The following is a 24809-nucleotide window of genomic DNA, read 5'->3' on the forward strand; positions in this document are numbered from 1 at the left end:
AGCTGTGCAGAGCAGAGAGCTCAATTTCTCCCCAGACGACTTCCTGTCATAAAAGGTAAGCGGCTACACACCACTTAGGATAGACTCACAGGAGGTTCACTTTCTTGCAGGCTCCAGCCCACACAGCACTTCTGTTGCTTGGCTGTTAGGTAAACAGCTCTGATAGGGCCCTGATGCTTAAAAACACTGAATGCAAACCAAGAGGCACACTGACCAAGAGGCACACGTCCTGAAGAGCTCATGCCACATCTGACTCAGGCACAGGGAGGCTGCCTTATGCTTGTCCTCCTTTGCTGGGACTAGAGAAACAAGTGATGAGTTTCTGGTCTACAGTCCCCATCTCTCCACTGCCCCTTTCCAGACAAGACCAGTGAGCCAGGGCAGTGTGGTCCACAGGGTGAGACATGAACAGCCCTTGCACTACGACACATAGAAAGAGACCTGGCTGCCTTCTCAGAGACTCAGGACTGACCTGGTCCAGCCAGAAGCCCATCTCAGGCAGCCCCTGATTCCAGGGTAGCAGTAGGGAGTGGGACTGTGAGGATCGCAGGGAAATGTCTCTAATACTTAAGGGTTTCTCTAAAAATAAGTACTAGAGTTCTGTCTCTCCCCAGAAACAGGATCTCAGGTGCCTCCTGAGAAGGTTGGGAAACCTTTCAGCTCTGCCTCATCAGAAACAAGCTCCATGGGTTGGCCTGAGCCGGTCAGATAGGCCTCAGGGCAGTTCCTATGAGAGGCGGCTGTCTAGTGGAGATGAATCACCGACAGCTTTGGCCAGCACCTCTGGCTTCTAGAGCTTGGAAGGAAATCTGTGGAAGGTGGAGCGGCTGTCTTAAATGTAGCCAGAGTGGAGCAGGACAGCTGGGAACTGGCTCCTGCCTTTGGCACATGTGGGTGGGCTGACAACAAATGAAATTAAATGGAATCATAGAATATATTCAATTAATCCAAAATAAGGCAGGGGAAAAAAAGGAACAAAGAACAGAAAGGAAAGACAGGAAAAAAATAGAAAGATGATAGATTTAAAATCTAATTATATCAGTAATCACATTAAATGCAAATGATCTAAATAACCCAATTAAAGGGCAGAGATTATCCAGTTGGATTTTAAAATAAACAGGATCCAACTCTTTGCTGTCTACAGGAAATGATTTTAAAATATAAGGACACAGGCAGCCCTGGTGGTGCAGCGGTTTGGTGCCGCCTGCAGCCCGGGGTGTGATCTTGGAGACCCGGGATCGAGTCCCGCATCGGGCTCCCTGCGTGGAGCCTGCTTCTCCCTCTGTCTGTGTCTCTGCCTCTCTCTCTCTGTGTCTATGAATAAATAAATAAAATCTTTAAAATAAAATAAAATATAAGGACACAAATAGCTTAAAAGTAAAAGGATGGATTAATAAATATCATGCTCATGGTCATCAGAAGAAAGCTGGAGCGGCTATATTAGTATCAAAGTAACTTTCAGAGCAAAGAATATTACCAGGGATAGGAAAGGTTATTTCATAATGACAAGAGGCCAATTAATGAAGGAAATATAATAATCCTAAATGTTTATGTACTGAATAACGGAGCTTCAAAATTCAGGAAGAGAGAACCGTTGGGAGAGATAGGCTAATCCACACCTGGAGTTGGGCCTTTCAGTCCCTCTCCCTCAGAGCACATGGTATGCCTCGACGGCGACTGTTAACCGCTCTTGTTATCAGTCACAATTCAATGGGATAAGCGTTTGTCTAGCATTTCTGGGGAGACCTAGTACCCAGACGCCCCCCCCCCAAGAAGGGCACGCAGGTGTCCCTAGGTAGTGGGAGGTTAGGGAGGCACGTGTGCGCAGTCACTCCCCCTCCCGGCTTGCTTCTGGCTCCCCCGTGTGGTCGTTCTGGGGGCAGCAGGGGCAGCGCCCGGGGAGAGGCGGTGGGCGAGCAGGGGGAGGGAGCCCGGGGCAGGGAGCGCAGGGCCAGCAGGGGGAGGGAGCGCGGGGCAGGGAGCGCGGGGCCAGCAGGGGGAGGAGCGCGGGGCAGGGAGCGCGGGGCCAGCAGGGGGAGGGAGCACGGGGCCAGCAGGGGGAGGGAGCGCGGGGCAGGGAGCGCGGGGCCAGCAGGGGGAGGGAGCGCGAGGCAGGGAGCGCGGGGCGAGCAGGGGGAGGGAGAGCAGGGCAGGGAGCACGGGGCCAGCAGGGGGAGGGAGCGCGAGGCCAGGCGCGGGAGCGCCGCTCTCCAGGGGGGCCTCGCAGGGAGAGGCAGCGGGGAGTGGCAGCGGGGCCACCTGCGGGCGCTGCGCCCTGGAGCTGGGCGGGTGGACGGGGTCTTGGGCCTTCCGCACCCCGGCCCGGTGGAGGGGACAGGCCTAAGTCCGGCCGCAGAAAGGTTCGGCCGCACCGCGAAGTGGGAGAGCTGCTGCCCGAGCGGCCACGAAGGATTCCTGGGCTGGCCCAGCTTCGGGCTGTTCCGCGGTTGGGGGCCATGGGGAGCCCCCGCGCCTCAGCACAGGGATGACGGATAAAAAAGTCCCCTAGGGCCGACGGAGGCCGCCTGTGGTGCCCGGGCCTTGGCCCGCGCCCGCACACACCTTCCCTGCGCAGCCGCACCACGCGGGGCGCGCCCCCTGCTTCTCAGCCCGGAAACCCAGGCCGGACACCCCGGGGGCTTGCCCCAGGTCACACGTGTCAAGTCTGTGGCCTACACAGCGTGGATCAGAACCCAGCTCCTCTACCACCTAGAGGCTCTGCGTTTTCTGTAAGAAAACATTTTTTTGCTTCTTAAAATCCTGTGACCCTGTAAACACCGGAGAGCATCATTCAAACAGCAGCGATGCAGGGGGATGCAGGGGCGCCTGGGCGGCCGCTTGGGCTCAGGGTGTGATCTCAGAGTCCCGGGGTCGAGTCCCCCTCGGGATCCCCGCAGGGAGCGTGCGTCTCCCTCTGCCTGTGTCTCCTCTCTGTGTGTGTCTCTCATGAAAATAAATAAATAAAATCTTTAAAAAACAAAAAACAGCACCGACGCCAAGAGCAAAACCTGGATGTTGTCTAACTCCTACCCCTCTTGACTCCTACCGTCCCCCAAGGTGAAATCTCTTCAGGGGTTTGCTGGGCGCCTCCCAAGCCCTCGCTCTGCTCTAACCCACGCCGGACACACACGTAGGAAACACAGATCGGCCTGCCCTGCGTGTACCGTGGGGTGACTTGTTTGATTTCGCTTCCCACTACTCTCCACAGGACATGCGGATCCAGCTCTCCTTGGATGAGTGCCTGAGCCCCGGCTGCCAGGCTGGGGTCTTCTCCCGGCTCCCCCGGCTCTCCGCTGCTCACCGCGTCCCTTAGGCAGTGCTGGACCCAGGGCCCTGGTAATCCAAGCGGGATGACCTAAGAGCCCAGCCTCTGAGCAGGGCATTTCCCACTGACCACGCCTAAAGGATTTTAGGGCAGCGCCTGGCTCAGCACATAGGTGTGGAAGGAATCTGAGGCGGGACGTCTGGGTGGCTCAGTGGTTGAGCATCTGCCTTCAGCTCAGGGCGATCCTGGGGTTCTGGGATCAAGTCCCAAGTCGGGCTCCCTGCATGGAGCCTGCTTCTCTCTCTGTCTCTCATGAATAAATAAATAATTTTTTTAAAAAAAAGAATCTGAGGCAGCCCTGAGAAACACTTTTTTTTTTTTAATTTCAGAGATTAAGTATTAGTTGAATATGTGTCAGGGAAAAAAAAAAACCTTCAGTACATCAAACCAGGGATTTGAGGGTTTTCCAAATTTCCTTTGACACACGTTTTATTTAAATTTAATAAAATGGATCTATTTAAAGAGAAATGTTAAGTAAATAGTAGCACAGGTGGAACCTGGGAATGGCCAGGCTCCCGAGTGTGGACAGGCCCCGAGTGTGGACAGGCCCCGAGGGAGGGAGGTTTGGGAACTGCGGAGGGAGGGGCCGGGCTGTGGGGCCAGGGCTGGGCTGGCTTCCCAGAGCCCTTCCGGGCTCGGCTCCCAGCTCCAGGAGGGGCAGGGCCAGGGGGAAGGAGCCTGGGCTCCGAAGACAGAGCCCGTGTCCGGCTGTGAGTGATTTGCTGAGAAGGAAGAGTGCTTATGTTTTTTGCTTATCATCTGGACCTCGATGTACCCAGACAAGTGGCACCAAAGGCCGGAGAGGCAGAGCTGCTGGGCCTCCCCTGGGCTGCCAGGGTGATGAGAACCAAAGGTGGGGGGCCGAGAACCTCCATCCTTGGGGTCCGCTTCCTTGAAGGCAATGAAAGGCCTGGACCAAACTGGCAAAGTCGCACTCCACTGGGAGGCACTGGGGAGTCCCTGACAGGTTTGTTTGTTTTTTCAGCCGGGGAGCAACTTTAGGGCCACCTGAAGTCTAAAGATTTTATTTATTTATTTATTCATGAGAGAGAGAGACAGAGAGAGAGAGGCAGAGACACAGAGGGAGAAGCAGGCTCCCTGCAGAGAGCCCAATGTGGGATTTGAACCCAGGACCCCGGGATCACGGGATCACGACCAGAGCCCAAGGCAGACACTCAACCGCTGAGCCACCCAGGTGCCCCAAGGCCACCTGAAGTCAAGTCTTTGGAATATAAGCGCCCAACAAAGGAACAACAGCCATGCTGGCAACTTATTGTGGTCTTTGGCCAGGGCCAACGATGTTCTCTAGGAATCAGGCTTCAAATGAAGAAGGGATCTAGGGAGGAGAAACGAGGAGATTTGCTAGGTCAACAATGGGGGCCTAAGGAAAAGGTCGCCTATCACAGGCCATAGAGCTCTCTGAGGAGAGACTGGAAAAGCACTGTTTTGTGGTGGAGAAAGCACAGCAGCTGCCTGTCGTCTGTTTCTCCACTTGGGGGAAACAGGCTCGACCCCCATGGCCTTGTGAGTTTGGGGGGGGGGCTCTGCGTCCATCTCCACCCCCTCACACTCCTGCCCCCCTCCTCCCTCCGTGCCTCCCTTGGGCATGGCAGACCCAGGAGACAGCCAGAACCTTGGCATCACGGCTTTTAAAAGGCGGAGGCCCAAAACTTATCTAGGGGATGATCTCAACCATGTTTTTGAAAAGTGTATGAATGTATGGGAAGAAAATATAAAAATGTTAACTAACTGGTCTCCTCTGGCTGGTGGAAAATGAGGGATTTTCTTTTCCTTAAAGAGTCGAAAGGAGAAATGACACCACGTCGTCTGAGCAGCCAGATGTGCACCCCCCAAACTGGCTGAGCGACAACAGACCCCCCTCCCCCCCGCTGAAGATGGCAGTGGCCTGTGAAGCTAGCTCAGCCCAGGTGACCACGTCAAGGTGAAGGGAAGCTGCATCCTGGTATTTCACTGAAAGCCTGGTCAAGGCGGAAACCAACACAGACAAGCTTTATAGAGAAGGGGAGTGAGCCTGGAGCAGGGCCCAGGCTTTATTGATCGAAGGCTGGGCCCTGCCCTCGTGCTGAAGCACGCAGTCAGGCCTGTCCAAGGCAAACATGACAGCCTGACCTGGCCCCGGGAGCGAGCCCCACGCCGGGCTGTGTGTGGCTGGGGGCCGTTCAGCACCCGTGTGGGACTCTGGGGTCCTCCTATGGGGTTCTTTATGGCTCATTCTATAGATCAGTGATGGATCTCCTCTAGACAAAGCTTTGATTCAGCTTCCCGGAGGGTTCTGAGGCTAACTCCTCTTCCCAACAGAGGAAAAGAGGGCACTATGCTTCCAAATACTCAGACGCGGAAGCCCCTGTCTGCTGAGACAAGGTACACAGCCAACTCCAGCGCCTGCCCTGGGGCCTTCTGTCCACACTTGGGGCCTGGCTAACCGGCCCCAGGGCCAGGTTTCCCAACCTCCGCACTGTTGGCATTTGGGCCCTGATAAGTCTTTGTTGTGGGGGCCTGTCCTGTATGATGAAGGGTGTTCAGCAGCAGCCGTGGCCCCTCCTGCTAAATGCCAGTAGCATCACCCCAGACAACCAAAAATGTCTCCAGAAACTGCCTTTTTTAAGGAAATATATATATGTGTACTATGGAACCTCCCTCCTCCCTCTTTTTTTTTTTTTTTAAAGATTTTATTTATTTATTCATGAGCGACACAGAGAAAGAGGCAAAGACATGGGCAGATGGAGAAGCAGGCTCCCGATGAGGGACTCGATCCCAGGACCCCGGGATCACGCCCTGAGCTGAAGGCAGCCGCTCAACCAATGAGTCCCCCAGGTGCCCCACCTCCTCCGTCTTATAAGGAAGATCTTTAGCAAAATTGTGCATCATTCACGGGGTTTGGGTAGTCAGATCTGTCTCCCTTTCCTCCTCACCTGTCGTGGGGCAAGGCCCTCCCAAGAGACCTGGTTACGCTCAGGCTACACTATAAACAGGTACTATTCCAAAGTGTATGGAGGATGCACAGAATTTCTTAAATATGTATCTTAGAATCGATTCAATCTCATTCTTATAAAATCATACATCATATTTACTTTCTGACAATGCTTTCCTAGTGAGAGAAAAAGGCTGATAACACCCATAGGCAGATCAAGTGACTACATCGTTGATCATGTGCATCGCGGCCAGAAGATGCCTACAGAGGGCTAGTCTGGGAAGTTGTGGCTGACGTGGGAGTTCCCAGGGCCACTGGTATTCTCTTCAGGAAATAACCAGTCAGGCAGCACCTATACTGTCTCTCAGAGTACTCTGGGTTTTTTCCTCATAAATATGGTGTTTATTTGTTTAAAATCTCACCCCTCCCCCCCACTCTACTGCAAGCACAGGAAGGGCAGGGGCCAGGTCTGTTCCCTTCATCACTAAGTCCTTGGCATTCCTGGGCCTACCACATGGTCAACATTCAAAACATATTTGTTAAATGAAGAAATGAATGATGTCTGGGAACACTCCTCACTTCCTTGACCAGTAACCGTGGACTCATACATTGAGGATCAGATTGAATGTCACCTCCTCTGGGAAGTCCTCCCTGATTTCTCCCAACAGAACCAACCGCCTCGCATACTCAGAACACTTGATTCATATTTTCACTGCAACATGCATCATGGTATATACTATTTGGGGTTGCATCCTGCCTCCCCTGATGGAATGTAAGCTCTGTGTGGATAAGAGCGGCGATGTATTGTTTGTTAGCCCCACTTTCACGAGTGCTTGGTACACAGCGAATATTCAATAAATGCTTGTTCAAGGCAAGAATCAAAAAATGTTCTCCTGTCTCCATTCCAAATCCCAGACATCAAAGTTTGGACACATCCTGGTTCAAGTGCCTTGGCAAAACCCAGAGCCAAATGCCACTTTGAGCATCAGTTTCCTGGTTCCTTAACATGAGGAAAGAATCTCTGCCTGGCCCTTCTCAAGTTGAATCCAGGCTGGCTGCCTGATTGGCAGACACGACGATATGCTTGAGGAGCCTCGGCCTCAACATCCCCGCTCCCCAGGGCTATGAGGCTCCGAAGGACCTTCTGGGAGCCTCCTCTCCTTCCTGCCCTCCTAGACCCACACCTCCGGCTTGGAACCCAGACCCTGTGCTTGGAGAGCCCTAAAGAGCACCTCTGAATTTCTGTTCCATCCTCCCAATCCCTCGGAAAGGGGTGCATCTGGCCAGCAGGGGACCCCAACATCCAGCATGCATGGAGTAGTCCTGCCCCCTCCTGCCCACCGGAGCTCCGGGGCAGAGTGCAGCCTGGGATACCAGCAGAAGCTGTTCCCAGCCTGGTCCTGGGACGTTGCTGCCTACCTGGCTGGAGATGGGAGCGAGGGTGCTTTCTGGAGAAGGTCTGTCCCGGGATGGGCCTTCCTGCCGGCTGCAGTCCAGCTGGATCAGGTTGCGGCACTCCGGGTGGCAGGTGAATTTACAGTCTGGAGGGAAAGAACCACCAGAGGATTAGGAGTCAGGCAGGATTCTCTCCCCTTCCACCCAGGGAAATAGCCCGGGAGACTGCATTTAGCTCAGGAAGGAAGAATGTGCAGGAGGGAAGTGGAAGGGGGGAGAACGCCTCGGGGCCACCAGGGCTGGTGAGAGTTAATTGTGTTTTACACGTGTGCAAGCTGTGTTCACCTCCATTATTTTCTGGGACCTTGCAATCATTATTATTGCTACCTTACAGACAGGAAATTGGGGTCTAGGGACCTTAGTGATTTTCTCAAGGTCAGATAATCTGACTTCAGGCTGGTGCTCTTTCTGCTAATTTAATCACCAGGGGTCACGGATCCCTGGAGAAAGACAACTTTCCTGGGCCTCATTCCGCCAACCTGTAAAACACAGGTATTAGCTTCCCCACCTGGTGCATAAGGAAGTTTATGGTTCTAGGGGAGAACAGGCCTTAAGGAATCAAAAGTGCCTCCAGGGACAGAGGCAATATCACCAACAGGAAGGGCTGTTATCTGTCTTTGACCCTACCCCGATTGGAAATGTGGAGGTGACTTCTCTACTCCAGCCGAAAGGGCCTCTAGACAACATCCCAAATCAGGTGCTCCAGGGAGAGCATACATTTCACAGATAATGTTCACTTCCATGGAAGCAGAACTTCATCTCCAGATCTGAAAAGAGCCTTGGGAACTACTTTTTAGAGGTGGGGAAACTGAGGCTCAGAGGGGGTAAAGGGAATTTCCCCAATGACACATAGCTTAGCAACAGAGCCAGTGCTGCTCACGGCTGCCAGCTTCTTCAGGAGGTCTCTCTGGAGCCTCTTTGGCAAGAGGCAGTGAAGCTTGGCCAGGCAAGGGAGAGAGAGTACCGGGGAGGATGGGAGTGAAGCAAAGGTTGGCAGCAAAAGAAATCCATGCAAGTCCACCAGCAGGTAAAATGCTCAGATCTGTGCCGGTTTCGGTGGGGTTCCCACAGGGAGCGGCTGGGCCAGCTGGGGTCACTGCCCTGGAGGTGCCACAGCTTGGCCAGAAGACCCAGCCCAGGAGGGTGTGCAGTCTCCCTTGGGAAGACTGACTTCCTGAGTGTGGTACTTGTGGGGATGGGCTGGTGTGGGCAAGGCTGTGGCAGGGGACACGACAGCCTGTGCTTGTTTGGATAATGTGGGGACTAGGGGACCACTTCTGGCCGACAAGGGCTCAGGCTCCTGTCTTTGCCTTCCTTGGTAACAAGCTCCAAAAACCCATCTGGACTCTTCTCTTTAGTTGTTTTTTTTTTTTTAAGATTTTATTTATTTATTCATGAGAGACACAGAGAGAGAGGCAGAGACATAGGCAGGAGGAGAAGCAGGCTCCATGCAGGGAGCCTGATGTGGGACTCGAGCCTGGGACCAGGATCATGCCCTGGGCCAAAGGCAGACGCTCAACCACTGAGCCACCCAGGCGTCCCTGGACTCTTCTGAAAGCTGCTGTAGCGCACTGCGTCTTGGGCCAGGGCCGGGCCTCCTCTTCTCCCGCTCCTCCGCTAGGGAGTTTTGGAGTGAAACCTCCACTCCCTGCAGTTGCCCTCCTCCTTTACGCCCCCAAGGAGGAGCACCACTGCTGTCTGCAGGGGAGCACTTTCACAAATGCAGGGACACACAGAGATCCCAGAACCCCCGCAAGCCTCTGACTCAGTGGGCTGAAGCTCTGGGCTACCCTTCAGGGATGGCATTTAGAAGCTCTCTGGCTTACCACCCTCATGCCCGAAGGCCACCATCGTCCCCTCCGGCAGACCCCACCCTTGCCTAGGCCTTCCTACTCTCCCCCACGGAAGCCGCCCCCGCACCTGGAGACAGAATGGTGAAGCCATGGTCTGAGGCTTGCACTCCGTCCCTGCCAAGCGCCCACATGCCCTCCTGCCCCTGCCAGTAGGAGATCTCTGCCCGGCCTCACTCCCAGCAGGGTGAACCGTGCAGGGAGCTGTGCAGGCCAAGCCTCCCTTGCCCGCAGTGCCCAGAAATGCCAGGGCATTGATAAGGCAGCACCGAGGCCGGAGCCACACAGAGAAGCTTTGTTCTGGGCCGCGCTCCGGGGACACACCTGTGCAGGTTCTGGCCGCGCTCTGAGCCATGAAGAATGTTCCAGGGATGCCAAGAAGTGCAAACAAGGCAGGGAGGCAAGGGCTACAAGCTCTCCTAGCTCACAGCAAGAGCTGCCACCAACTCACAAGCGGGAAAGCGTCTCGAGACGGGAGGAGTCTTCCAGTCTCTTCTTTGAACTCCTGGGACCGTTGACACAGGCTCTGTATGTCCACGTGTGCCTCCGATTCTCTCATATTCTGTCCCTCTGCTGTCTCCGTCTCTGTCTGTCTGTCTCTCTCTCTCTCTCTCTCACACACACACACAGACACGCACGCGTGCCCCCTGAAAACAGCACCAAAAACCTCCGAGAGATGGGGGGTTTTTTGTTTTTGTTTTGTTTTGTTTTTTGTTTTTACAGTCCCAGTGCTGAGCTAGACAGAGCCAGGGAACAGAAGACTCCAGGAAGAGTATTTGGGGATTTTTATAAAAAGCATATTTGAGCACCAACGACTGTTCCATCAGACGGTGTAATCACAGACTGTAGCAAAACCACTGAAGCACATCTTGATGCTTCCAGGCCCTGGAAACACTATGGCCAGGCCAGCAGAGATGAGGTCAGAGCCCCCAGGCCTTCTCCAAACACGGAAGCGAGCCCCGGCACCACAGCGGTGGAGACACGCACGAGACTCCCGAGGCAGGGCCGCGTTGCCCACCCGGGGCTTGACCCCCGCAGCCCTCCTTCCCTCGTCACAGCTCATCGTGAGGTGCTGCCAAGCCAACTCCTTGGTATCCACGGCCCTCCACGGCCTCCAGCTGGTGCTCAATCTGGACACAGAAAGGGTGGGGGCCCCTGGGAGGCTCAGGGCCACACAGGCCCCCCGGGGAACGGCCCAGCCTTCCCAGAACAGCTGGCACCACGATCTTTGGCGACAACCCCACCGCCTTGCACGCAGACCTCCCCACGCCGAGGGAGAGGAGGAACAAGACAGGCCCTCTGGGAAGGGCTGCTGCCTGGGCAGACGGGATCCGCACGTGAAAAGACAACTAACGAGTGAGCAGCACGGAGCGGGGCCTGACTGCCCAGCGGTTCCAGGGAGCCTGTTCAGGGGACAGAGACCCCTGCCAGCCACAGCAGCCAGGGAATTTTTCTTGGTGAGGGAGGCCCTAGGGAGCTTGAAAAATGGACCAGATTCCAGGCGATTCCATTCCCACATCGCAGGGGCCACGAGAGGGCAGGGCGCTCTGACGTCACAAAATAGGATGAGGATCTCCCCGACAAGAGGCAGCAAAGTTCAGGGAGCAGCGCTCCTAGGTCCCAATCGGAGTATCTTTGGGACAACTGGCATTTCTTGACCTTAGTATTGTCATCTATAAAATAGAATTATTATCCCTTCCGGTCTCCACCCTTCCCTTCCAGCTTTAACCTTGGCCCCATTCCCAGGGGATGCATGGACAAAAATAAATGTGCCTCCAGGTCCTGCAAGAGGGACCTGTGGAAATAGAGGGGCCAACCGTAAAGAGAAGTGATGGAGACAAATCATAAGAGGGGTCCTTCTCCAAGGGGGGACCCCTGTGCCAGGATGGAGACGGGGCCGCTGGGACCACCCTCAGCACCCAGACTGCTCTAGTTTCCCAGCTGCTGTAACAAAGCACCGCGAACCAGTGGCTTAACACAGAGATTTATATGGGTTTGGAAGGCTGCAAGTCCGATAAGGAAACTTCAGGCCCTTTCACCCCAGAGCTGCCTGCAAGACCCTGAGATGACACGGAGCTCTCTACTGAACTCTGTCTGAGGCCAAGGCATGGGGCGAGGGCGGAGGCTGGCACCCAGGATACACAGCCTGGTCTGCAGCGAGCCCACAGGCCTTCCTCGCAGTCACTCTAGGGTCAGTGAAGAGCACCTCTCACCCTGCTTGGCCAAGCCACCTCTGAGGCCCAACGGGGAATCTAGGAGCCCCATGCCCATTCTCTGGGCACCCCACGCCTTCTTGGAGAAGGTAAACCTCAGAACGAACCTTTCTACTTCCCCCTTTTGCCCCCAGGGACTTGGCCTGTACGGAGGTGTAATGGCAAGAGAACGAACGTTGTGGCAGGTCTTCAATCACACTCAACCAGGTCCATGGCCTTGGGTAAGTTATTGAACTTCTCTGAGCATTAATCCCCTCGACACCACAAGGGGAATGAGCCAGCTCGCAGGGCTACCATGAGGATGCAGTGGGGTTCCTGATGCAGGGCACCGCACAGGGGACCCCCGGTGACTGCCCCCCTGGCCCCAGCACTGCACTGACAGCCAGAGTTTGCCCCACTCAGCTGCCGGTGGATGATCTGCAGTCTCACCAGCCTTCCTCCAGCCAATCATCTCAAAGCAACACACAAGTGGCTTTTTTTTTTTTTAAAGAAAGTTTATTCAACTGAGTGAAGTGACAACTTCTGTCTCAGAAGAGGAGATACATAGAGAGAGAGAGAGAGAGAGGCAGAGACACAGGCAGAGAGAGAAGCAGGCTCCGTGCCGGGAGCCCGACGTGGGACTCGATCCCGGGACTCCAGGATCGCGCCCTGGACCAAAGGCAGGTGCTAAACCGCTGCGCCACCCAGGGATCCCACAAGTGGCTTTTTGATTTTAAAATAATTTTGTTCTGAGACAGTACTAACAAAAACAACAAACAAAACAAAAAAGGGCACTGGAAAAATACAGTGTTAACCTAAGTTTTTAAAAAGCAGAAGTAAAGGCTGGCCTGGTCATCCAGCGCAAGTCTATGAAGACAGTCCTCAGTACCAGGGGTCCCTACTCACACCTTCGTGGGACCCTTCAAAGGTCCCCCGTTCTTGCACCGGGAGTCACTGCACAGAAGCCTCTCAGCTGGACCAGCTGTCCCTGCTCAGAGACCACCCAGGTCGCCTCCAAAACCACTGCACCCACCATCCTGCTCCACCACATGCAGCCCCACTGCACCATCACCCCGCAGCCTCAAGCCTGCCTGCTCCCCCAGCCAGGAGCGCCCCTCTCCATGTCACCCCCAAACTTCCCCTCAGACCTCAGGCCCTCTTCCAAAGGACCCATGGGTTCATGGACTCTCTGTGACACCGCTCCCCCAAGTCCCAAGCCCTGCTCTGGGCCCCGCTCGGTGCTCGAGAGGACCAGGCACTTTTAAACATTCAGAGGGGGTCTGGTATGAACTGGATGAAGGACCAGAGTCAGGAGTGGTGCTTTGCCTTTGGCCGGAGTGTGAGCGGGATCTGACCGCAGCCTAGTGCTCTCTGTGCCTCAGCTCCCTCTCTGTCATGTGGAGGTGATAGCAGTATCTGCCTGGCAGGCTTGCATGAGAACTGAATGAGATCCTTACGAAAGTAGGAACGCAAGATCGGATACAAAGAGCTCAACATATTGGGATCCCTGGGTGGCGCAGCGGTTTGGCGCCTGCCTTTGGCCCAGGGCGCGATCCTGGAGACCCGGGATCGAATCCCACGTCGGGCTCCTGGTGCATGGAGCCTGCTTCTCCCTCTGCCTATGTCTCTGCCTCTCTCTCTCTTTCTCTCTCTGTGTGACTATCATAAAAAAAAAAAAAAAAAGAGTTCAACATATATTAACTATTCTTATTACCTGGCCGAAATCCAAGGTGGATCTCACCAGTGGCCACAGCATCAGGCATCCTCATTCCAGAAGCCTGTTTATGCAGATCCTATTCGTGCCCACTGACTTTCCTCCAAGATCTGATGCAAAAGGTCCTGATGCACCCTCAAACCTCCGCTGAACCCCTATGCTCCAGCAAGGGAGGCCTCAGGGCTCAGCTCCCTGTGTACGTGAGGCACCAGGTGGACATGGAGCCTGGTAACCGGCCACCCTTCCCTACCTCAGAGAAGCGCCTCTGTCCCCCCCTAAATGTCCCCATTCCCTTCCTTCCTACCCACACCCCTCTACTATTCGAACTTCTAAAATCTTGCTCAGGTTTCAGAAACTGTTAACCGAGCTGATACTGTTCCATACCAAAGAGGATGTGGGTAAACGAGAAGGTTCTTACCTAATCAATAATACGAATTTCCTACTGTAATTCATCCTGAGCGTATATTTATTTGTATCTAAATATCTCTTCACTAAAATGTTCATCACATGGTTGTTTATAACCACAAATTGCCAAAAATACCCCGTATCCACCTACTGGGGGCCAGTTACAGATATGATATTTTTAAAAATAAATACTACTTAGCCATTATGCAATCATGATGTAGATGGACCTTGGTCAACCTAGAAAAATGTCCACAAACGTATCATTGAAAAAATAAGTTTTTTTTTTAAAAAATAAGTTTTGTTCTATGGTCCTCATTATATCAAAATATGCACATGCCTATATACACACTGGTCCCAGGGAGCTACCTGGAAGTGGCGTGCTCACGCTGAGAAATGGGATTTCAGGGGGTTTTCCTTTCTGCACAGCTGCTAAGTTTTTTATAATGAATGTTCTTGGCCAGTGGGAAAAATGCCACAAAAAAGGAACAAAGAAAAAAAATCACGTACCCACACTGCAATGGCAGCAGGTGCCATTATATGCCTCCTATAACATGCCTGACAATCTATATATGTCATTTCACAAAATCAGTACTATGCCTGTATGACACGTTGCTATCCCTATTTTTAAAAATATAGTTCATTTTTTAGAGCAATTTTAGGTGTGAAGCAAAACTGAGCACAAGTACACACAGACTGTCCGTGCACTTCCTGCCACCCCCTCGCCAAAACCCCTCATGGGATGGGTTGCTCCCAGCAGAGTGGCACGTTTGCCCTAAGTGATGAGCCTACACTGCACATCGTTATCCAGAGCCCTGGTTCACCTTAGGGCTCAGCGTTGGTGGGGCACACTCTATGAGTTTGGACAAGTGTATAATAATAGGGAATCCACATTTATAGTACCATACAGAGGAGTTTCATCGCCCTAAACATCCCCTGTGCTCTGCCGATCCATCCCTCCCACCCTCTCCCCACTGGCAACCACTGATTTTTTTTTTTACTGATTCTGTAGTTCTGCCCTTTCCAGAAGGTCACATAGTTGGAACCATACAGTATGTAGCCTTTTGGGATCGGCTTCCTTCACTTAGCAACGTGCATTTAAAGCTGCTCTGTGTCTTTTCACGGCTGGATAGTGCATGTGGTCCTAACATTGCACCGTGTGCATGGACCAAGCTCCTCTGTCCGTTCGCCTACTGAAGGACATCTCGTTGGCTCCCAGGCTTTGGAAGTTACGAGCAAGGCTGCTAGAAACATCCACCTGTGGGTTTTTGTGTGGATGTAGTTCTCTCGCTCCTTTGGTCTACCCCAGGTTTAGGGATGAGGATGCAAAGACTTAGAGGGGTGAAAAGACTTGCTGAGAGCCTCACAGCTCAATAGCAGCAGAGCTGGCATGAAGATCCACCAAATTTGGCTGCTGTCCGCAGGGAAACCATTCCTCAGAGCCGTCCTCTTCACGGGGTCCCAGGCCCCCTGCCTTGCCCTACTTGAGGGCAGGGCAGGCTTTGTCAGAGCTGGGGAGCAGGTGATCCAAGCCCAGAAGATAGCGTGAGTCAAAGGGATTTGAGCAGTGAGTGCCTCCTCCACCCTCCACCCCAGCAGGTAAGGGCCACAGCATCCCTCCCGAGCTCTCCACCTGGTCCTGGGAAGAGTCACTTCACAGCTCCGGCCCCCGCCCAGCCGAGCCACCCTGCCTGGGAGCTCAGGACCCCCTCTCCAAACACGGCCCCTTTATCTCCAGGATGCCACATCCGGGAGACGCTGAACTACGTGGGCAATAGCTAGCAGTTCTTGCGCTGAGATCCCAGGGTAGCTTTTCCAGAGAGGCTGGCTCATCAGCCACGGTCAAGCTCCACAAGCAGTGAGCTCTCGGCCTCCCCCACGCAAAGAGGCCTGGCCTCTGTACCTCTGCTGTTCTCTGTGACACCACAGCAGAGCCAACAGCCTCATCACGTGGAGAGAGAGCATGGCAGGAAAGCAAGCAGGATGAACACGGGGCTTCCAGAACCAGCTGCCTCACAGAGGCACCAAAATGCCCCCCATTCATCAGCAGTAAATCAGAAATCCTTAGGCCATGAGGTGCCCTGAACTGCACTGCTTGCTGCGCATGACAGAGGTCTTTGAGAAGTGCAGGGGACGGAGCACTGAATCAGGAGCTGGGAAATGGACAGAATCTGGCCTCCAGAGTCACATGGATCAGAGTAGGAGCCCAAGTTCACTTCTAATTGAGTATAAGATGCCTGGACAATTTACCTAACCTCAGTAACATAGAATTTAGCCTCAATGTCTTCACCTGCAAAATGGAAGTAGTAATATCTCCCTTGCCAGCAGATTCATTGCCAAAATGAAAGAGAATGCATGGAAAGCATCCAACACTGCCTGGCACATAGTAGGTGCTCAATAAATGGCAGGTGTCATCTTCAACACTGTGGGAGTCTGGGTGCCCTGCTTCAGCATGTGATGCCAGCCAAAAAACCTCTCTGCTTTGGTGCTGTCTTCCAATGTGTTACGGTTAGGAGAGGCATGCAGCTTTCCAAGAAGTTCCTCCCACCTGCTCCAACCTCCCTCCTGCCCTGCCTTTGATGGGCCCAGAGGAATAAGCCGGGACGTGAGAGGGGGAGTTGTATTGGAGGGCGGGAAGGTAGAGAGACTATGATTTGTCAAGCTTGGAGGTCTGTAGCAATTGCCAGAACCAACACCATCTATATACGTTTTTCATGCTCCTGGCTAAACTCCTGGTGAGGGCCGAGCAAGGGAATGGAACCTCCCCACTCCTGGGGTCAGGCAGCCAGCTCGGGGCGTCTACAGCTGTGTTTCCAGGAAGTCCCTCAAGCCCTGTTGAGACCATATACTGGAGTTTCTGGTTTGAGAGGGCAGGCCACCCCTGAGGGCACTCAGCACGCCCCACCTTAGCCCGGACAGTCGAGACACACAGCTGCCTCCCCTGAGCCACTGTGCAGCCCCAATCCAACACACAGACACACACAGCCCAGCCCGTAGCCCACAGAATGTGGCAGAAAGCAAGCCGGGAGGCCAGCAGGAAGGGTCGATGTAGTGGGAGAGGAGCGACGGGCAGCCAGGCCCACATCCCAGGTGAGAGATTGTGGGCAGGTCCCTCCCGGGAAGGTGGGCAGCTGGTTGCACTCAGACCACTGCTTTTGAGGGAAGAGCCAGGAGGAGACGCGCCTGCACATGCCCAGGCCTGGATCAGACGTTCCCAGAGAACAGAGGGCCGGGGCGGGCCTTCTGGGAAGCAGGCTCCCCCGGGTCAGGCTCAGAGCAGGGAAAGTGCTGCAGAGGTGGGGTGGTGCTGGCGTGCCTCGGGTGAACTGAGGACACACAGCCACCCCAAGATCCCGGTCTCCACCCTCTCCCAAAGTGCCCAGGTGGGTTTGGCGGGTAGCAGGGCCAGGTGGGGTTGATGGGCGCTCTTGAGTGACACTTTGGTACTGAAGGGAAGGTTAAAGGGTCCTGCCCTGTTGCTCGGGGATTAAAGCAAACAACAGGATTCTTTCTGGGACCTTGGCCACTGGGCCTCAAGGATCAGTCATTGATGCCAGAGCCTGGCTTCTCCCCTACTCGTCCCCTGCCGGCCTGGAAGACCCTGGGTGCCCAGGCTGGCCTGCAGAGGCACAATCCTGCCCCGTGTGAGTGGGTGTGGGTGGGTGTGGGTGGGTGTGCCTCTTGCCCCATTAATCATCTACCTCCAGCACAGCCATACATCCCGAGGCCGAAAGCACCAACAAAAGAAAGGCTCTGTGGCCAGGCCAGGCTGGGGATGAGGGCTGGGGGTGTCCGGGGAGGGGCAGGTGCAGTGAGGGAGGGCAGGACAGTTCACAAGTTCAGACAGATGCCGGAAGTGAGGGAAGCGTCGGACGGTGCCCTCCCTGGGCCCCGTGAGGCAGGGCGCAGGGCCTGGCCACAGTGCACCTCTCCCACCTGGCGGTTTCCTGCCACTTCAGTCTTTGGGGGTGCTATACCCTAGAGTGTATTTGCATGCTCCCTGTCCCGTGCATACGTGTATATACGTTTAAAATTGCGAATAGACTTAATAGGGTTGAGCCATCTTTAACGAGGCATGCTTCAACCCGACCTGGTACTATGCCAGAGTGCTCCCTCCGGCCCTTCTGCCCCCACGCCCTGGTTTTTAATGTATTATTTACACTTCCGATGTTTATAACATGGACACCCTATTGTAGCCATGACTCCCACAGTCTCTACAGTTCATTCTACTTTTGAATTCAGTCTTTTTATATCAGTGAAACTATTTTTCTTTTATTTTTTTTTTGGATCTACTTTTCTTTTAAAATTTTATTTATGAAGATCCCTGGGTGGCTCAGTGGCTTAGCGCCTGCCTTCAGCCCAGGGCCTAATCCCGGAGACCCAGGATCGGATCCCACCTCGGGCTCCCTGCGTGGAGCCTGCTTCTTCCTCTGCCTGTGTCTCTGCCTCTCTCTCTCTCTCTCTCTCTCTCATGAATGAATAAATAAAATCTTAAAAAAAATAAATCAATAAAATAAAATTTTATTTATTCATCAGCCATGAACAGGGAGAGGAGCAGAGGGAGAGGGAGAAGCAGACTCCCCACAGAGCAGAGAGCTGGACCCGGGGCTCGATCACAGGATCCAGGATCGTGACCCAAGCCAAAGGCAGACGCTCAAACAACTGAGCCACACAGGCACCCCGAAACTATTTTTCATGTATTGTAGCTAGTCTTTTGGTCAACTGAAATTTTTTGGGTATTCTATTTCTATATGCCCTGTGTTTCCCAACAATGCTTCAAGCACCTTAAAGAGATGCACCCAGATATTATGAGTAGCACTATGGCACTGTGGCTTCGTGCGGTGGTTTCTTGATGACAGTGGTGGCTGAGAGGAGATGCAGATGAAGAAAAGAGAAGTGGGCGAGTCTGCTGGCCTCTGTGTGATATCACAAAGCACCTCTGAGAATCCCCTCACACCCTTGGATAATAATAGTAAGAGGCAAAACGCTTTGGGGAAATGTCAAAGGAAATGATTTCAGGCGGGGGCCCAAAAGCCACATGGATCTCCTCTGTGTGCAAGTGTCCGCAGATTTGTCCTCTGGACCCTCTGACACCATATCCACAAAAGCTCAAGTTGTATTTAGGGTATGGCCAGACAGAAGTGCAAAGATATGGCACAATTTTTCAACAGGGGCAGTTATGTGCACCCATCAGGACGCATGTAGTCAGAGATCCACAGAGAGAATATTAAACCTTTTTATACGGTTATGCCTATAGCTATTAGTCTGTTATTCATGTGCACATGCATGCATTCATTCAACACACACTTTTTGAGGGCCTCCCAAGTGAACCACTGTTCTAAAAGATAGCACGTTAAAGCCAGAGACTTTTCATAACAGGATCAAGTAGATGAAAAAATATATATATATACACACATCATACATTTTATATATATAAACATACACGCGCGCGCACACACACACACACACACACACACACACACACACTTTTTTCCAGTATAGATATGTCCTATTTTGATTACCACCATGGAAAAAAAATTGATTCTATTGCCAGAGCACCTTAAGGAAAGAAAAAAAATTTTTTAAAACATTGTAAGTGGGACACCTGGGTGGCTCAGTGATTGAGCATCTATCTGCCTTCAGCTCAGGGCGTGATCCTGGGGTCCTGGATCGAGTCCCACCTCAGACTCCCTGCATGGAGCCTGCTTCTCTCTGCCTAAGACTCTGTTTCTCTCTCTGTGTGTCTCTCATGAATAAATAAATATTAAAAACAACAACAATGAAAAAAAAACATTTTTTTAGGTAGTTGGGTTTAACGGAGTTTTACAAATAGTAACAAGCCCCTGCTATCCAAAGCCAGTGTGAAGCTGCCAGATGCCTTCTCGGCTTCAGGTCTGCTCAGGAGGGGCCTCTGCCTCCCCTAGGCATGTGTCACTTTGCTCTGAGTGTAAGAGAGACAAAGCAGGTGGGGTCTCCTTCCCCCAGGCTCAGGTTCCCCTCCACCCATCCCTGGGGCCCCTGAGAAGACACAAGGAGGAGTCTGGGTGGCTGATAAAGAAAGAACATGATCTCTGGTAGTGAGGGGCAGATATGGAATGAGGAGCTTGAAGGTCTTTTCTGGTCTTTTTTGTTTTGCTTCTCTTTTATTTTTTTTTTTAAGATTTATTCATTCATTCATTCACTCATTTATTTTAGAGAGTGTGAGAGCGTGCACATGCGCAGGGGGAGGGGCAGTGGAAGGGAAATAGAATCTCAAGCAGGCTGCACTGCATAGGGAACCCAACATTGGGACTCGATCTCATGACCTTGAGAATATGACCTGGGCGGAAACCAAGAGTCAGATGCTTAACCGACTGTGCCACCCAGGTCCCCCTGTTTTGTTGTGTTTAAAGCAGACACCATCTCTGAGAAGGGGTAAAGGGTGATCTAGCCTCTTGCTAGCCTTGAGTATATTTTTGGTAGTGTCCCACAGACCCCAAGGATAAGAACAGCTAAATACGTTTGCAAGAAGCTCTGCCTGGGTATCTGCAGGCTGCAGAGCAGTGGAAGAAGTTCAGGCGGGTGTGCAACTATGAATGCCCACACAGGTGTACACACAGGTATACCCATCAGAGCCAGAAGGCCGCAGAAGCCAACGAGCAGACAAGTTCAGTCCTTTATGGGACAACCAGGCTGCTGCATCCAACTGGTTTTTCCACACCTGCTTTGATGTCACTTGCATACCAAGTGCGGGTCACCAACCAACTGGGTGAAAGACTTTTTTTGCAGTGAGAAGAAAAGTAAATAGATTACATCAACGGCCCTCTGCAGGAGACTCACAAAGGCTTCCTTACAGCTGTTCCCTGTAGAGCCAGGACCACCAGAGACTTCTGGAGAGACCCAGGCCGTTTCCCACTGACCCACGAGCAGCCTTTTAAGATGATATATGTCCGGCTATATATAAGATGATATATGTCCCAGTGGGCTAACTAGCCTTCCTTGTTAACTAAGTGGCATGGCAAACTCAATGACAGGGATTTTTCCAGAGAAAGTATTTGGGTTTCTTGCCTCTCCTTCATTTCTGCCCATGCAACCTCTGAACCCTGTGACTGAGAGGCAGGTGGCTAGCTCACCCTAGCCCAGGTATGATGGAAGAGCAGACACCCTTGCTGGGGCCTGCATGGGTGACCTACTGGGAGCGGTTACCAAAGTCTCTCTGGAGGGGGCACCTGGGTGGCTCAGTGGTTGAGCATCTGCCTTTGGCTCAGGTCGTGATCCCGGGATCCTGGGATCAAGTCCTCCACTAGGATCTCCCCCAGGGAGCCTGCATCTCCCTCTGCCTGTGTCTCTGCCTCTCTCTGTGTGTCTCTCAGGAATAAATAAATAAAATCTTAAAAAAAAAAAAAAAGTCTCGCTGGAGCAATAAATAAGAGCTGCAAAGAGGGACCTGCTATGTGACAAGCATCATGTCAACTGGTTTATATCCGATGTCATCCTGAACCTATATAACACTAGCTTGAGGTCGAGATTCTTTGCCCAGTCTACGCTTGGAAAAAAAACAAGGCTCAGAGGTTCATCTGTATGAGGAAGGCCCTCCCGCCAAGAATCCAAGATCCAGACTCAACTCCAGCTTGGCTCCAAGCCAATGTTCTTAAATGCCGTACTATAGGTTACTGATGGATTCCTGTAAGTAAGATGAGCTCTTCTAGAAATCTGCAGCCACTGTCTACCACTCTCATCATCTCTGAGTGCCCTGTCTCCCCTCTTCCGGTCCATTAAGTCCAAATGCTGACACGAGTTAAAGGAGCACGTCTTAGGTGCAATACGGCCTTTGCCCTGACCTTAATGCCGCCACTCCAGGCCTGATTGATTTCTTAAATCTATAACTCCTTGGGCTGAATAGCAAAGGAGCAAGGGAATGATCTGTTGAATAATTCTTGCAGGGGGGAGGATGAACACAAAGACACCGAGTGAGCATTTAGATTGAGGAACTCAGCATCCAGCTGTCTTCTCAGGGAGGGCCGCAGTAAGTATTAGGCCACTGATGAGGATAAATTATGCAGGCTGGCTAAGACTATTTGTCTCCAAATGGGGATAAGGTCTGGTTGAATTAAAATTTCTGCTTCTCAAGAGGTAAAACCTCAATCAGAGAAATTGTATTTTCTGGAGTCAAGATCACGTTATGTTGTCTTTTAAACTCTCCTCCCAAAATCTCAGCCCAGAGATGACCGTTCGGTTTCGTGTTTCAGTGTTATGACCCACTGGACGCCCACCCATTCCCAAACGTGTACAAGAACAGCGCACAGACAAGTGGGACAGGAAGCCCCAAGGAAAGCTTTTGTGCCCTGAAGATCCAGCCATCAAAGAGAAGCAGCAAAGGGGTCAATAAGGTGACTAGGACCCAGGGCAAGGGGTTCCAGGCCTGGCCGTGCAGCTCTGGCGCCCTGCATTGGGCCTTACTTCTCCGAGCTGCCGCATCTGTGAAATCACATAACCCCCCTCCCGTTCCCCCTGCGCAGGGGTGTGAGGGGTCCTCTTCTCACTCTCCCTGCACAGGGGTCTGGAGGGATACATGATATTAAATGGAAACAAACATGAATCTTCAGCTCTTTGGCAGAAGGGTGCTATAGAAATATAAGGTGCTGGGATAGCATGACACAGCAGAAAGAACCCCGCGCTGGAAGGCAGGTGCCCGGGACCCTGGTCCTGGGGCTGCCACCAGCTTTGGTTGGCCTCAGCTTCTTACTTTCTTTGGGAAAAAAACGGCGGGGGGAAGTAGGATGACCTAAGGCTTCGTGAAACTGTGAATGCTCCTGTCTCTCCTTATCTTTCACTCACACGACACATGGCCATTATCCTTCTCCAGGCAAGGACAGTTCTCCCGCTAATTAGTGCCCAGGGCGGCCCAGTTGCTGCCAGAGGCTGGACTCCTGTCCCCCGTGTCCCCGGTAGTCCCCAGCCCTGCAACGCCCGCAGGCTGGGCCCCACAGGCACCTCCCCTAACCATGCAGGCAAGTGGCCCCTGCCCGGGCGGTGACTCCCGCGGTGGCACCCTACAGCCCTCAGGCTCCGGCGCCGCGGAGTAGAGAACGCAGTCACCCAAGGGCCCACCTTCCACCAGCTCAGGGGCCCCGGCGAGGATGACCGCTTGGCCTTAATTCTCAGCCAACGAAGAGCCGGTAAACCCCACAGCCAAACCCTGCAGCAGGCTGCTCGCAGACCCGCCCTTGGCCCTAAAGCTGGTGGGGTGTCAGCCCCCGTCTCCCCACAGCTGGGTGGTCTGAGCTCAGCAGGGGGCCCAGGCGGGCAGCCCCCCCCTCCGCTCCCCCCCTTGGGCGCCACGAGGCCCCGGAAGGCCCCGGCCAGAGCTCGCACCTACCGTGAGCCAGGCGGGCCCGGCGGCAGAACCTGTGCAGGGCCCGGAGCCTCTGCGGCCCGGGGCGGCCCCTGGGGAGCCTGCGGAGGAGCCGCTGGAGCCCCGCCACCACTGTTCCGAAGCAGGCAGGGGCCGCCTCCTCGTCCCAGCCCTCGGTCATCCCGCGACTGGGGGTCCGCGGTCCCTCTGGGCCGGCAGGGGGGCACCGATGATGGGCTCCCCGGCCCCGGGGAGGCCTGGGCCTTGCTCCCGTCGGCCCAGCCGGCTCCTCTCCCCGACGGAAGCCGCAGGCACCTGGGACGCGGCCTCCTCCTTCCCAGCTGAGGCCCTTTCCCTCACCTCCCCCAATGGAAAACTTTCTATTCCTGGGGCTTTTAGCTTGATAAGATAAAAATGCCCCCACCAAACAGGCTGCAGGAAAGAGCCGCCCGAGCTTCACTTCTCAGGAGCGCGGCGAGCCTGAAACCCAGGTCTCCGTCCACAGACGGCAGAAGCCACCGGTCATCTCAGGCCGCGGCGACCCGGGAGCTCGTTAGTGGATTTCTTTGGGGTGGCGGATTAATAATGCTTTGCCAGCGACACAGGCTCCTGGGGGGCCACGGGGCTCCTGCACATCCTCCCACGGAGCAGGAGCGGGGCGGGGAAGAGCGTGAGCCCGGCCAAGTGGCCGGGGGCAGGGAGCAGGGAGAGGTGACTGGAGGAAGGAGGAAGGGGGAGAACAGAAGGAAAGAACAGTCTCTTATACATAGGACAGAACCGTCCTCTTGCCCTGCAACGGTGCTCACAAGGCATCCCCTCAACACTGACTCCCCGAGCGGGGAAGCGCCCAGAAGCTCTGTCACCCAGGCCAAGACAGGCAGCCGCAGGGCAGGCCGCGGAACCTTCCAGGAAAGCTGCTGGAGAGCGGTGCCTGCACCCAGGGGCCGCCCGGGGATTCCAGAACTCATCTGCCAGCTGCCCGTGGAGGACAGCTGCAGACGAAGGAGGGACACTCGTCCTGCAGTGCGGGGGACTCAGGTGTGTGCAGAAACGAAGATGCCCCCCCACCCCAGGGTTAGGTCCAGAAGTCACCTGGGCTCTGCTATTCCTCCAGCAACTGCCAACCTGCCTCCCCTCCTCTGTGCTAGAGTTTGTCCCCGGGTCGCAGAGAATGCTGGATGCCATCCCATCCCAAGGCCCTGTCCTCAGGCTCACACAGAGAAGAAACTGCTGGTAGAACAAACCTAAGCTGCACTCTGATCCTCTGCACAGGCCCCCCATCGTCTGCCTTCCTCATAGGAAATCTGGCTGGAAGGTCCCCCTTAGATCACCCCTCACTGTTGAGGGCCTCAGTACTCGGTGCAACAACAATAAAAACTTGTTTGTCAGCTCGACAATAAAAGCACATTGTTGACAAGTCCTTTATTTAAGACAGCAATGCCCTAACAGGGCCCCTTTCTCAGGCCCAGGCACTGGTTCTTTCTCCCTCACTCTTCCTCAGCGAGACCGGGCTGCCAGTGGCCTTTTTCAAGACTCTCTAGGGTACCCAGCAACTTCTGCACAGAAGAGGGTCACAGGTGAGGCCAGGTCCTAAAGCAACACTTG

At 53.8% G+C, this 24809-nt stretch overlaps 1 protein-coding gene across 1 annotated transcript in view; it reads right to left on the reverse strand.

The window, feature by feature from the left end:
- RASSF5 (Ras association domain family member 5) overlaps nt 1-24809 on the reverse strand; it is a 67761-nt gene that overhangs the window by 33693 nt on the left and 9259 nt on the right. Inside the window, exon 2 of the mRNA XM_055333803.1 lies at nt 7677-7798. Coding sequence (XP_055189778.1) covers nt 7677-7798 — 122 coding nt within the window. The remainder of the gene's footprint in view (nt 1-7676; nt 7799-24809) is intronic.

Source organism: Nyctereutes procyonoides, unplaced genomic scaffold (genome assembly GCF_905146905.1).
Source record: "Nyctereutes procyonoides isolate TBG_1078 unplaced genomic scaffold, NYPRO_anot_genome, whole genome shotgun sequence".
NCBI classification, from domain to species: Eukaryota; Metazoa; Chordata; class Mammalia; order Carnivora; family Canidae; genus Nyctereutes; species Nyctereutes procyonoides.